This window comes from Oncorhynchus tshawytscha, linkage group LG03 (genome assembly GCF_018296145.1).
Source record: "Oncorhynchus tshawytscha isolate Ot180627B linkage group LG03, Otsh_v2.0, whole genome shotgun sequence".
Lineage (NCBI taxonomy): Eukaryota > Metazoa > Chordata > Actinopteri > Salmoniformes > Salmonidae > Oncorhynchus > Oncorhynchus tshawytscha.
In genome coordinates, this window is record NC_056431.1 from 7,102,454 (window position 1) to 7,117,260 (window position 14,807).

Consider the following 14,807-nt stretch of genomic DNA (forward strand, 5'->3'; position numbering starts at 1 on the left):
AAACAAAGTCACTTCTGCTTCAACAAATGTCATGTGGAGTTAAACCCCATTGACCAAAATTTGAACTGTAGTAGTATCTGACATTTACTACTCCTATCAAAGCATTATTGCTTGAGAGACCGTAGTATTTCATGAATGTTGGCACAGCTAGGATCATGGAGGAAAATCTCTAATGAAAGGCCACTCCAGTGTATACATGAGCCAGGTGGCTGAACACGCAAATGGCTTGGAAGGATGAAATTAAAATAGTTATTGGAACAACACAAATGTCAGTGAAATGATACCTTGCTTGATGAAATGCCTCTAGTTAATGAAATAGCAGAAGGGAGGGTGGTGTCATTGGCTCATGAATTGGTGGGCATTATAGGCAGATTAATAGGCAGGCAGATCATAATATTCTTAATATTTTAATCTGCACATTTGATGGTGTTGTCATATGATGTATCCACCCTTACTGTTTCTGATTTTAAGAGCCCAGTTGATATCTGGTGAGACTTGATATGTCACATATATAATACCCTTGAACTATTCCATAACTATTCTAGAGCTTGTAGATCAGTACACACTTCAAACCTGTCTTTCCTGTGGACTGGTCTCAGAGGGGTTCTTAGTTCTAACTTTTCCATCCAACATGATTCAACCTGGACTGCCAAGGAGGGCAGGATTTCATTTTGTTGCCAGGTGTTCCTGAACCTTTTGGCTGCATCTGTTTTTTCTATATTCAACATAAAATATAGATGGGATCCTACAGAACTTTTGCCTCCCAGTGCTTTAGAGAAATCTAGTGAACATTGTAGTTTAAATCTGCCCCTCAGGTCCAGGTGATAGCACTACTGAATTAGCAGGAAGAAGCCTTGTCTGACCCGCTTAGCTCCATCAGCTCCACAGCAGTAGCTCAGTGAGACAAGAAGTGTCTCTAGAAACAGGAGAGCAAATGAGGAGGACAGACGGAGTGTAGCGGTAAGCAGGGACTCTCCAGTATATGAACCACATCCCTCAATGCAGAACATGTCTGGGATGTTTCCACTCGTCATACAATGCGTCAAGGATGAATAATGTTATTCTGCAGCACGTTAAGCAGCTTGCAGTTTCCATGGCGATTGAGTGGCCCCTAGCTGGCCCTCCCCTGGCTGTGTGCCCGGACGCCTCTTTAATACCATTTGGTGCCGGGTTAAACACTCTGAAGGAACCGGTCGTCCTCCCGAACAGCCCGGGAGAGAGAAGAAATGCTGTGGGACAGTTCATACGTTCTACCAACTACTGGATATAATGCTTGACGGGGCAGAATAATGGTGCTTCAGCAGCCTGTTGAGGAATAGATAAGCATTCAGTTACTGTGGGCTTAAAGATGAAAACATGATTGATTGAGGTCTTAGTTCAAGACTTTCAGAGGTTTTATGAATGAATAGCACAAAGCCATGAGCTGCATCATGATCATGTTGAAATTTACATGAAAAAAATAAAAGATCAAACTAATTGGGTAGGGTGGCAGGTAGCCTATTGGTTAGAGCACTGGGCCAGTAACCAAAAAGTCATTGGTTTGAATACTTAAGCCAACATGACTGAAAAATATGTTGATGTGCCCTTGCTCAAGACTTTCAGAGGTTTTATGAATGAATAGCACAAAGCCATACGCTGCATCATGATCATGTTGTGATTACAGCTCAACTTCCAAGAAGATGTTTACATAAAAACAAAAAGGTTCCAACTAATTCGGTAGGTCGGCAGGTAGTTTAGCGGTTAGAGCGTTGCGCCAATAAGGTTGTTGGTTCGAATACACATGGTGAAAAATCTGTCGATGTGTGCGAGGTACTTAACCCTAATTTGCTCCAGGGGCGCAGTACTACTATGGCTGACTGTAAGCATGTCACTGCATATTTCTGGTGTGTGACAAACATTTTTTTTTTTTAATGAAAGTTGCATGTTCTATCTTATTTGCTACAAAAACTATTGAAAACCGAGTTGAAAAACAGAAAAACAACAACAATTTAAGTGCCCTGTTTGGGACTTTTGACAGCCATCATGTTGCACCAAAGGCATACGCTAAATGCGTTCTTTTGTGTAGTGTAGTCGAATTCCATTGGTGTACGGCGTACGAGAGCAGACAGCCAATCCGCTCAAGCCTTGTTAACATGTTGGAACAATAACACAACTTGTTTCTTCAAGAGATAACGGCTTCAGTTTTCGGTGAGTTGTTATTTTGTAATTATCTAACTTAATTCCTGGAATGTGACTTCAGCCAGGACAACATTTCAGGGACTGATTTCTGTTTTCGCGGAGTCTCAACGGGGGGAGACATCCAACGTTTACATCGAAACTGCAGCCGCCATTACACCACAGAAGAAGTGAATGCCACCCTTCTTCGTCGTTTTTACAAAGCACATAAAATATCTTCAGAGCGACTGCTGGCAGACAGTGGTGGATTAGTTTAGCTAACCAGACAACTGACTTATATTGAAAAAGCTCAAGCAGTTTTAATGTGATATTAATCGTGGTAATGTAGCTAAACGTTGCTTGAATTGTTTGTTTGCGGAAATGCTAGCTAGCAACTAGCTAACTGGCTGTCAATCAATACAGAATAGGCTAACGTTATTTATATTCCCACAAACCTGCATCAACTAACTATAGTAACGTTAGTTGGCTAAATTAAACCAAATATAAACTTGCCAGTGCCACCAGTGAGTGAGCCACCATATAAAATAGCAAACAGCTAAATTGCTGACCTCTGGGATTTGGAGTCTGGATCACTTTAGGCATTAATTTGGCGCCATTCACTAATTTGCACTGTAATGGCCCAAGTTAGTGTGAACGTATTGCAATGTGTCAGTACACAATTCCACTAAAAGGTATTGGCTGTTTGTCGTATTGTGTTGCATGTTATTCTCTGTAGTTCTGTTGGGGAAACTATAAAGCTGTATAAAGTAGCCTACAATCATGACCTAATCATATACCGTTGTGGAATAGATTATTATTGCCAGAAGATACTCTACCATTACACTTACTCATCTGCACTGGGGTCAGAACGCAATCATGATATAATTAAGACACAGGAGCCAGCACGAGATATGGGTCGGAAAACGTACATCTATGCAGGGATGGGATATGCTACTGTACTCCAAATTTTACCTTTATCCACACGGCTCCACCGAGAAGATGGAAATTCTTCTAGTTTTCCCAGAAAAGTCATTTTCGTGCTCATGCTTGATAGCAGTAGTCACAGCAGCCATTATGGAATGGCATGTCCACTGAAATGACAATGCTATTCCAAATTGGCTGCGGTGGCTACTGCTAGCTAGCATGAGGACGAAAAGTCAGTAGTGTATTTTTTTAATAACCCATCAACCCTCTTTGGAAAACAAACATTGCTTTTTTTTGTTTTTACGGATTTTTTGTTACATATACATACATTCTCTACCTTTGAGGAGCACCAGCGTGGACAAAATTACAATTACCTACTGCCATTTTGTCTGAAAGTTCAAATCTGTCTGACCAAATCCCAGGAACACATGAAGATACTAATTTCCATCAGTAGAGGGCAATGTTTACAACATGATTTAAATCAAATCTTTTTACATCGTTCCCATTTTAAATGAGGATTTGCCAGCATTTATACATGGGGTAATACAACACATTCTCAATCGGTCTCCAAATAAAGATTATGCTATTTAGATGCATCAGCTCTGTGTGTATGGTGGGGTGGATATGCTACATTTAGGTTATGTTAATCCTTGTGTAGCCGTAACATTCTGTATACTCCCCTTGACCTAAGGGTAAAAAATGACCTGCCTTCACTAAGCCCCTAAAATAAAGCAGCTTAATTGAATTTTAAACCCCATATCTATTTTGCACAAAGAAACAACCTGTCATTCATTACAAACTTTGAAGATATGGGTTTTCCTTCTTCACAATCAGTGGACACCAACCATGTTATTTTGCTGCTCTTTGACAAAAATGTCTCTTTCAGCTTGGGGGATTTCTTCATCTAAAGATGATGCATCATGCTCTGGGTTGTAATTCTTCCCTATCTTCTTCTTCAGATACCTCCTCCTCTTCTAAATCATTGTTCTCTTATTCTTCCTGGACATCTGAAAAAATCAGATCTACGCCCTGTTGGGCACTGAAACATGCACTCATGTTTAGTTCAATCAGTAGCACATAATCTCAATTTCTCATTGCATCTTGGTGGTTTTTGTGGTGTGTAAAGGATTGTATAACTGCCAGGTCAGAAATAACCCTTAAAGACAATATTTGTACCCTGGTGGTGTACAGCTTTCTTTGAAATATGAACAACATTTTTTCTGATGTTGGGGTCACTAGGAAAAGTCATCAAATTTCAAGTTGAGAAAATATCATTTAGGGGATTTTCTCTGCTGTTAAACACAGTGACTGGTCATTTTTTACCCTTAAGACATCACAATGGTTAATAACATTAATAACATTAGCCTATAGCCATTAGTTAGGCTATAGGCTAATAATTGAGTTCACCTGTTGCTTGCAGACATAAAACAGAACACCCAACCTGAATTGAATATGATCAGTAATGCACTGTTTTGGTCTAGATCTCCTCTCTCTCCCTGTTGCAGGTATGGCGATGGATAGTGCCTCTGTGTACATGTGCTTCCCCTGCTACCAAGAGTTTGACACACTGGAGGAGGTGCTGGCCCACCAGCTGACCTGCACCACAGAGAACGTGGGGAGTGGGGCCCCCACCCCCGTCTCCATCCCCTTCCTACAGACTCAGGTAATAGTGGAAGCTTCAAACTCCATGGACATTTTAAACTAAATAGGCTAGGTCTAGAACATTGATAAACAATAACGTTTTATTAAACCTTTCTCATCTTTTCCACATCTAGGCTAAATGCTTCTGGATAAAAGCATCTGTTAAATGGCATATATTATTATATTACAATTTATTAATGCAATAGTGTGTACATTTCATAGTGTCGCCATTATTGTGCTCAAGGCCTCCCATGTGAATTGGAGAGCCTTGTGAGGCTGAAGCATAATTCCAAGTCCACACGCGCAGAGCCGTGATAGTCCGGTGGTCCGTCTGTGGGGGAGGCACAACCCGACCGCGCTCCTTCAAAATTCCCAACCATCGAGGCTCCAGTTTGTATGTGGTGACGGTTGAAAAATAGCTTGAGCCTCGCTGAGAATTCAAAAATGAAAGCCTACGGTCCAACACTCTAGAACACTGCTGTGCAGATGCGTACATGTTTTGGGCTCTGATAAGCTCTGTAGCCTACAAAACTGCACTGCATTCTACCAAGTACAAAAGGAATTAGATCCTCTGTTAAGACATACATAACCAGGAATTTTCAGTTCACTTGTTTGTTGAGTCATAATAGGAAATTAGATGACCAGCACCTCGTTTATTTTTAGAGGATAAAAATAGACAATACAATATTCACTAATAGAAATAAAATAAGATGATGGATCACATTTCTTTCTACATCAAATATTGAGTTATAATATTCCAATGTACAGATACATTTTCTGTTACTATGTAACAGGGAATAACACTGTCCTTGTTCCGCTGTATCGCTACCTCGTAATGACAGCTACAGTATGCTCGGAGGTTTGAAACAGTGAGCCGTCGACCGTGAGTGACGTTTGCCAGCGTCGCTCTCCGAAACGTGTCCCCAGCCTCCCATGGTGATGGTCTCGTCAAGCTCAGAACCATAAAGCGTGGTGTCATGAGTGACAGGCAGATTGCATCTTGAGTTGCCAGTAGGGAGAGAAAAGGAGCGTGAAAGATGAATCAGTCAGCTCCACCCCTCCTCCTGATTGATGGCTCATTGGCCTCCTCACAAACGAATCAGCTGTGGAAACATTCTATAAAACCTAAGTGCCTTATGGCATTCTGGCCCCTGCTCTGCCGTCAGCTGCCTGATTACTACCATTCAGACTTCATTAGCTAGATTATCATCATTTCTGTGTAACATTAAAGGCGACATTGCTATAAAACGGGGTGTTTACATTTCAAATTAATGTAGGCTGCTATTATACCAAACCTTTTTTAACTTGACTTGTTCAGATCCAGAGAACTGTAATTACATGGAAGAGGTTTAGTAGGAAATTAGAAGCTTTGCTTTTTAGCATTAAAAAGGAAGATGGAAAATGAACACCGTGGTAGAACCACTTTGAAATATGTATGTATTTAATTATATTCCTATTACCCATCTTGCTTACCAAGAGGGACAGATTAAGTGTTATTAAAAAGAAACTTCAGCAAAGTGGAGTGCTCCCTCAGTTACTTCAATTACATGTTGACCCATGTGTAATATTTTAGTGCACGTCCCGAGTTGAAGTCCAGTTCTGGAATCGTTAATTAAATCAATTCATTATGGTACAGGCCTCTATACACACTAGCGAGTTTCACTGACCAAACAGGCCTATGGGCCCTGGTCAAATGTTGAGAACTATAAGGAATAGGATGCTATTTGGGATGTGGACACAGTTTCCTGTCTCAAGTCCTTCTAGGAGACAGTCACTCAACCACCAGCGTCACATTGAAAATGCTCTCTCATCAAGAACATGTGAATACACACATACATGACACTATTTCAAGAGCTCCGGGCGGTCCACAGTAATCGCTTTTGCCACGTTGGATAAGAACGGCGTCAGCGGCAGTTCAAGCTACATAGTCTGGTTTTATAACTCAGCTCCTTTACTGAGCTAAAACGCTGAGTTGTGAGTACTTACTCTGAAACGAAATAAATCAGACCTGACTGAAATGTCTTGTAATGGTGATTTAGTTAGTTTGCGGCATCAAAACGAGCAACCAAAAATAATTTACTAAGACTATGGAGATTTAACTACACTGCTCAAAAAAATAAAGGGAACACTAAAATAACACATCCTAGATCTGAATGAATGAAATATTCTTATTAAATACTTTTTTCTTTACATAGTTGAATGTGCTGACAACAAAATCACACAAAAATGATCAAATTTATCAACCCATGGAGGTCTGGATTTGGAGTCCCACTCAAAATTAAAGTGGAAAACCACACTACAGGCTGATCCAACTTTAATGTAATGTCCTTAAAACAAGTCAAAATGAGGCTCAGTAGTGTGTGTGGCCTCCACGTGCCTGTATGACCTCCCTACAACGCCTGGGCATGCTCCTGATGACTGACCCACCGCCAAACCGGTCATGCTGGAGGATGTTGCAGGCAGAAGAACGTTCTCCACGGCGTCTCCAAACTGTCACGTCTGTCACATGTGCTCAGTGTGAACCTGCTTTCATCTGTGAAGAGCACAGGGCGCCAGTGGCGAATTTGCCAATCTTGGTGTTCTCTAGCAAATGCCAAACGTCCTGCACGGTGTTGGGCTGTAAGCCCAACCCCCACCTGTGGACGTCGGGCCCTCATACCACCCTCATGGAGTCTGTTTCTGACCATTTGAGCAGACACATGCACATTTGTGGCCTGCTGGAGGTCATTTTGCAGGGCTCTGGCAGTGCTCCTCCTTGCACAAAGGCGGAGGTAGCGGTCCTGCTGCTGGGTTGTTGCCCTCCTATGGCCTCCTCCACGTCTCCTGATGTACTGGCCTGTCTCCTGGTAGCGCCTCCATGCCCTGGATGCTACGCTGACAGACACAGCAAACCTTCTTGCCACATCTCGCATTGATGTGCCATCCTGGATGAAGCTGCAGTACCTGAGCCACTTGTGTGGGTTGTAGACTCCGTCTCATGCTACCACTAGAGTGAAAGCACCGCCAGCATTCAAAAGTGACCAAAACATCAGCCAGGAAGCATAGGAACTGAGAAGTGTTCTGTGGTCCCCACCAGAACCACTCCTTTATTGGGGGTGTCTTGCTAAATGCCTATAATTTCCACCTGTTGTCTATTGCATTTGCACAACAGCATGTGAAATTTATTGTCGATCAGTGTTGCTTCCTAAGTGGACAGTTTGATTTCACAGAAATGTGATTGACTTGGAGTTACATTGTGTTGTTTAAGTGTTCCCTTTATTTTTTTGAGCAGTGTATATCCATAATAGCAATCTGTTTCTACATACGATACTAAATGTTTCTGCATTCCTCAATTCTAACAATGACGCCAACAAATGACAAAGTAGAAACAAGCTGGTAGTACTCAGTCTAGGCTACTAATAACAGAATGCGCCACAGTGGTGCCTCTGCTTGAATGAAGACACTCCTGAAGGAACACATCATTAACCTCGACCTTGATGGTTCTTATCATCCTAATGGATCAACGAGCAGTTCTCAAATGCCACGGACTGACCCTCTGAACTTAACTGATAGACCTGTGGTATTTATCATCGCCCTGCCCCTCAGTCCTTACCCCCCTCAGAGAAACCCTCCCTCCCCGGCTCTGTTGATCTAAAGACTGCTCTGTCTGCTCTCATTGACCCCTCTGTCCTCTGAATACTCTTACTATATTCCTCTTCCTCTCTTTCACCTTGTCGGCTCGGGTATTCAAACCAGCGACCTTTGTTACTGGCCCGACCATATAACTGCTAGGCTACCTGCTGACCTGTGATGGTATTGCTATCCAGTACTGCCATGGAAACCTCCATTGTTAAGTGGAGTTCTTTCAATTTGACACCAAAACATATTGATGTTTTCATTCACTCATTATTGTCCAGACTGGTCAGCTTGTGTTTTGTCTTCTTTTCTCACATTATCTTTTTCTCTCTCTCCAGCAGCAGATATATACCCAGCCCATTGCTCCATCGCCTGCCCCTCAGACCAAGGCCAGTGTCTCCTCTTTGCTGCCTAGCTCTGGTGCACCAGGTCTGGCCATGGCTAGCCCAAATAAGCCTTCCTCAGGAGATCAGCCCAAGATCCTGTACCAGTGTGGAGACTGTGACGCCCTGTTCCACTCCCTGATCCTCTGGCAGCAGCACCGCAAACATGGTCAGTGTCTGCAGACCAGGGCAGGACCCACCCAACCAGGACCAGAAGAGACCGGCTCTGGATCTGGATCAGAACTGGCCCCAGAGGGAGAGGGGAAGCACAGTCAGGCTGAAGTGGAGGTGGACCTGGGTCCAGATGAACCGAACGAACCAAACTCAACGGATGACCAAGAAGGAGGAGGGGGCAGAGGAAGGAGTCAGGAGAGGGCACAACAAACCCAGCAGGAGCAGGATGTAGTGAAGTCTCAGCTGTCAGTAGAGAAAGAGGAGGATGGGATGAGTGCAGAGGACATATCAGCCACACTGGATCACATGTATCTGCCAAACGCCACCAACAGAGGGCAGGAAGGAGGCGAGGAAGAGCCAGAAACGGAGAGCGTAGGGGAATCCACTGGATCTAAAGCCTCTGAGATCCAGGCTCAGGCAGCTCATTCATCTACAGAAGCCCAATCTGCAGCAGACAGCCAGTCCAACCCTGACCCCACTCCCTCCCAGGACCCCCCAGACCCCTCCCAGGACCCCCCAGACCCCGTTTCCTCCCAGGACCTCCCAGCCGATAACCCTGAGCAGACGTCCTACTTCTACAGGATAAAGGCAGCCAAGAAGCTCAAGCCCCCGTCCAGCCTACTGTGTGTGGACTGTGGCTCCAGCTTCGGCATGGTGTCTGAGCTGGTCACCCACCGCAAGTCCCAGCATGGCCTCAAGGAAGCCCTGCACCACTGCACCGTGTGTGGGGAGAGCTTCCTCAACACCACCCTCTTCCTCTACCACCGCAAGCAGCACAAGGAGAAAGGCAAGGAGGGGGTCACACAAACCCAGGCCCAGGGAGGACAGATGCAGGATGCAGATTACCAGGATTACAAAATAGTAACACTGCAGCAAGAGGTGGTGGAAGAGATGGTGGAAGAGTCTAAAGAGGAGACAGCGGGGGTGGCGGATTCCCAGAACAATGGAACTGAGGAGCAGAACCAGAATGAAACCTCCTCTACTTCCACTGTCTCTACCTGTGCTCCGGTTCAGGTGCCCAAGGTGGTCCAGAGTTTCCTGTGTGCCCAGTGTGGAGCCAGCTTCAGTAAAGAGCCAGAGCTCAGTGCCCACCGTAGGGACAAGCACGGCCTGAACGAGCCCCTCCACCACTGTTCCCAGTGTGGCCAGAGCTTCATGAACACCACCCAGTACCTTTACCACCGACGCCAGCACCGTGGGGAACCAGGGACTGGGGCAGGAGCAGCCACACCCCCCCAGGGAAGCCCCCGCGCCCCCAAGAGGATGCTGTCCCCACCTGCCGCCTCGTCCAGTGCTGCGTCAGGCTCGCCAGCGAAAATACCTGCTATCAGGATACGCAGCATCAACGATCTCAATGGTAGGTTCGACCCAGTGGCAGCTGGGTTCAACATAGTGGGAAGACTTAACTCTGCTGTAAAAAATAGAATAATAACTGATTCAAATCCAAACGGAATATTGCTAAGTTTCACTATTGTTTAAGGTTATTTTGACGGACCGTCAATAGTTTCTGACCATGCTCTCTCCTCATTGGGCAGAGAACAAAGACCAGGGCAAAGAGGTGAATCCAGTCATCCTTAAGGAAGAGCAGGAGAAGACTGTAGTGGGGGAACAACCGGACACCAACCTCCCTCCTCCAGCCAAGCTGATGCAGGACTGGTCCCGCACCCCTCTCCCCCACGTCTGCCCCCACTGTGGCCAGACCTTCACACGCAGGGGGTTCCTCCGCGCTCACGTCTTCAGCCACACCGGAGAGAAGCTCTTCACCTGCAAGGTACTGCTAGACTGGACATGTGTTCTATTGAAAATGCTGTGAAATATTGATGTAAATGACTGAAACTAGTTGTGTATCAACAAGTAGCAGGAGTTAGTTAGGAATAGCTTCCTATTATATACTTAATGTTTATTTTTCTGTTTAATCTATGTGACGAAATCTTAGTGCTCTTGTGCTATGTGAAATAGCTATGTTGTACTGGGCTTCCGTCAATCAAATTCATCCTCGTTCTTCTTCTTGGTTAATTCAGGTGTGTCAGAAGTCGTTTGCGTCCTCTCCCAACCTGCTGCGCCACAGCCTCACCCACATGGGCACCAAACCTTTCCCCTGCTCCGTGTGTGGCAAGCGCTTCTCCCAGCCGGGCGCCCTGAAGAGGCACAGCCTCACCCACAGCCAGCCCAAATCCCGCCGTCGCAGGTCCCGATGGAAGGTCAGACATGGGGGGGTCACTGCACCCTATAGTACGCTATTCCCTATGTGGTGCACTACTTTTGACCAGGGCCCATTGGGAGCCATTTGGGACACAGCACTGGATTACCTGATTGTTTTTTAGAATGTCTTACAATGAGAACATCTCTGAACACACCACAGACAAGTCCTGGAGAGCCACAGCGTGAACAGGGTTTTGTTCCAGCCCAATCGGGTGTGTTGCTGCTGGGCTAGAACAAATATCTGTACACACTGAGGCTCTTAAAGATCAGAGAAATTCAGGAATGCTATTTGTCTCTACGTTAACATTGAGACAGGCTGTTAGTTGTTTCCCCTGATGTTGTGCTGTGTCAATGACATCCCTGCAGAAGAGGACACCAGAGGGGGAGGATGGAGAAAGCCAGCTGTTCGCCTGTCCTAACTGCACTGCTCGCTTCCAGACTGACCAACAGCTGCAGGAGCACAGGTACGGGCGTGACTGGGCTGTGACTCAATTAAATGTACAGGTTGAAATCAACCCCAAAGGCCTGTTTCACAGAACTAGATTAGACAAGGAACACAGGTGATGCATTTCAATGTGTAAGTTACCTTGATTGAACCCTCCATGTTTTACAGGGAGAAACAAACACACGACGGTACTGTATTTACAGTCACAGTAGAGCTTAAGACTGGACTGAGAACAGGAGATGTGCTACACATAACCCAAACACAGGCCGGACCCTGTTCCTACACAGTGAGGGGATTTAATCCGAGTTGTTAACCGAGATGCCTCCGTGCCCTTGAGCCCTTGCCAGCGATGATTGACAGGCGGGCGGCGGTAAATTAAGATGATAACGATAAGGGGTAGGATGACAAGGCGATGGAGACAGACCGGCTGAGGTACTAGAGGTGGGGGATGCGGGGAGGGAGGAGGTGAGGCAGGAGAAATGATCCGGGGATCAATAGGAGGGCGTGATCAGAGAGTGAATGGAACGTTACCCTTGAACTGTATGTCAATGTGTAGTTGGGGCGAAGCAGGAAGTCCCAGTGTCTGCAGGGTACAGTCCGTATCCCTACACCCCCTCTCATTAGCGAACACTGGGGGGTGTGGAGAGATGACCTGGACTGAAGCTTTAATTCTCAGGGTCATCTTGGCCTAAAATATTGATTCTTATTGTCAGCCCTGTGCAAAGGGATGATGGACCAGACAGTTTATATAGGGCTATAAGTGGTCCACAGCACACACACTATGTTTACCATCTAATATTAAACGATGGGGTTAAGTACTTTACAAATCCATTATCATCAGTCATAAATTATACGTAGAACACAATGTATTTTTCAGTGATTCATAATCATTATTTCTTTATCTGGCCTGATGCCCATGCTGACCATCTAGGACAGTGTGACAAACATTATTGTTACCAAAGACATTAACTCAGCTGCTTGTAATGCATTGGCTAGTGGTGAGCACTAAAACACCTGCTAGCCAGGGTTGATTAGTGGAATCTGAGGGTTTTAATGCTGGGCTAGAATAAAACCATGACACTGCAGAACTGTAGTTAAGAGTTGAATACCTCCACTGCTGAAGAAATGTGTTTAGGTGAACTCTTCCACCACCGCAGTGTTTCCCAGCCCTGGTCCTCCAGTACCCCCAACAGTACACGTTTTGATTGTAACCCTGGACAAGCACACCTGATTCAACTTGTCAGCTAATCATCAAGTCCTCAATGAGTTGAATGAGGTGTGTTTGTCAAGGGCTACAACGAAGCTGTGTACTGTTGGGGGTACTGGAGGACCAGGATGGGGAAACACTGTGCTAGTGATCAAACACAACACTGATCCAGCCAGTTATATACATCCCAGTGGTTCTCCTCCCTCTCCTTCCCCAGGGCTATATCCTGCCATTATGGAATGGATAAACATAGGCTCTCATATCTCATCACACACTGAAACCACCTGTTCATCTGCAGCCATTGTATTATATGACACACCTAATGACTCCGTATTGAACCTTAAAAGGTTTAACAACATGGTTAAGCACACAGGTCTGGAGGTAATCCTAATACTGTGACACTAAGGTGATAGCCAGCATGTGGTTGTGTGTGTTATTCCTCCTCTGTGGATGAGGATTACAGTGGGCCATTGAAGCGTGGCTTACATGCATCTACAAATGACACACTGCAGTGTTATGTGCAGCAGCTCACTGGTACTAATATTGTTGATGATGGTGGTGCTCCTTTTGTCCCTTTTCCTCACAGCTTGAATTCTTTCTCAGCTTCCAAGAAAAACATATTGCTCATTGCAGTACTGTATTATAGCCCTCATTTTTTATAGCTTTGTGTTTATCCCTCTCTTTTTTTTAATTTTCTGCTCTGAAAACCCCAAAACATTTTTGTAATTTATTCAGAAGTGTATTATTAACATTAGTTGTTGTTTACACTTCTTTCCCTTTTCTCTTCCCTTCATTGTGTTCTGTCCATCAGACTGCTCCACACCAGCCACCCGTTCCCCTGTTCTGTCTGTGGAGAGGCCTTCAAACGCAGGAAGGAGCTGGACCTGCACTCCCTCATTCACCAAGGTAGCGCCTCCCCTCTCCTCTCAGCTGCCCTCCTCTCTGTGTGTCTGATAAGCACTGGACGAGACAGAGACCAGTGCCCGTATCCAAGCTTCTCAGAGTAGAAGTGCTGATCTAGGATCAGTTTAGCCTTTTAGATCATAATGAATTAGATTATAAGGACAGTGGTGATTATATAGTGTGTATGTGTGGCTGTGAATTAGTGAAGCTGTTCATAATGGAGCTGATTTCCATGTTAAGTATGCAGAAGTAATCCATGCGCCTTAGTAATAATTAGTGGTATAATTGTTCACCAAACTTATGGTTTGGTAGGTATTGCATTTTTGTGGTCACGATTCGGTTTCTCTTCAGGGGGAAAATGGCCGGATGGTTATGTTGGCCCTCAAGTTTCCACTCAGATGTTGCGTTTGTAACCATGTGGAAGGTGGGTATTTACCAGATGTGAAGTCGTAAATACCAGTTGGATGCACTCATGTGATTTGAACTCGTTGAGAAAAAAGGATTGGTTAATGGCCAACAAGCTGTGTCAACCATAAACTAAAAGTAGAGCTATCACGCTTGTAAACAAATTATAGTTAAAAAACCACACTAATAGATTGCTTTTTATAAATAATGTTTTGTTGCTGGATTTAGCTGCCGAAAATGCTGTTATAGAGGTCATTTCCTTAGTAGGTGACGTCAGAGGTCACCATGTGGGAGAAGTGGATTCTCAGGATGATAGACCAGTTTCCCAATAGTAATCACTCCGTTCAAGTGGATTATTCCCAGTTGTATGTGGTAAATTCCCACTTGGTTATGAACGCACCGTGACACTGCCTCCTTCAGTGTCCAATGTGTGTTTGAAGTGTGGTACATCTCCCACTCTGGGGTAATGTGATGGGCTGTCACTATAAGCTCAACACAGGGTGCATTGACCAATTCATTGAGAACTTCAGCTTTGGTTTGTCTATATAGAACGGGTACAACCTGTTTGCTGAAATGGGTGCAAGTGGGAAGTTCGTACCTGGCTCGAGCACTTTCACGAGGAGTAAATACCCCCTATTCTAAACCACCGGGAATGGATGCATACCCACAGCTATAAACCACAAATGGTAAAAAATATAAACATAGCCTATCTATCGCTCTTGTAATTTATTTGGCTCGTTCAGAATCAGCTGCC

At 44.8% G+C, this 14,807-nt stretch overlaps 1 protein-coding gene across 3 annotated transcripts in view; it reads left to right on the forward strand.

Moving 5' to 3' along the window:
- Window positions 1–1,873: 1,873 nt before the first annotated feature.
- The window catches only part of znf574 (zinc finger protein 574), a 72,346-nt gene continuing 59,412 nt past the window's right edge, over window positions 1,874–14,807 (forward strand). The window contains exons 1-7 of one of the 3 annotated variants that reach the window (XM_024390493.2): window positions 1,874–2,187; window positions 4,560–4,741; window positions 8,673–10,248; window positions 10,427–10,662; window positions 10,913–11,092; window positions 11,460–11,557; window positions 13,557–13,651. In XM_024390493.2, the coding sequence (XP_024246261.2) occupies window positions 4,586–4,741; window positions 8,673–10,248; window positions 10,427–10,662; window positions 10,913–11,092; window positions 11,460–11,557; window positions 13,557–13,651 (2,341 nt within the window). In that variant the 5' untranslated portion in view covers window positions 1,874–2,187; window positions 4,560–4,585. The remainder of the gene's footprint in view (window positions 2,188–4,559; window positions 4,742–8,672; window positions 10,249–10,426; window positions 10,663–10,912; window positions 11,093–11,459; window positions 11,558–13,556; window positions 13,652–14,807) is intronic. The other 2 variants (XM_024390500.2, XM_024390483.2) reach the window with 2 other exon arrangements.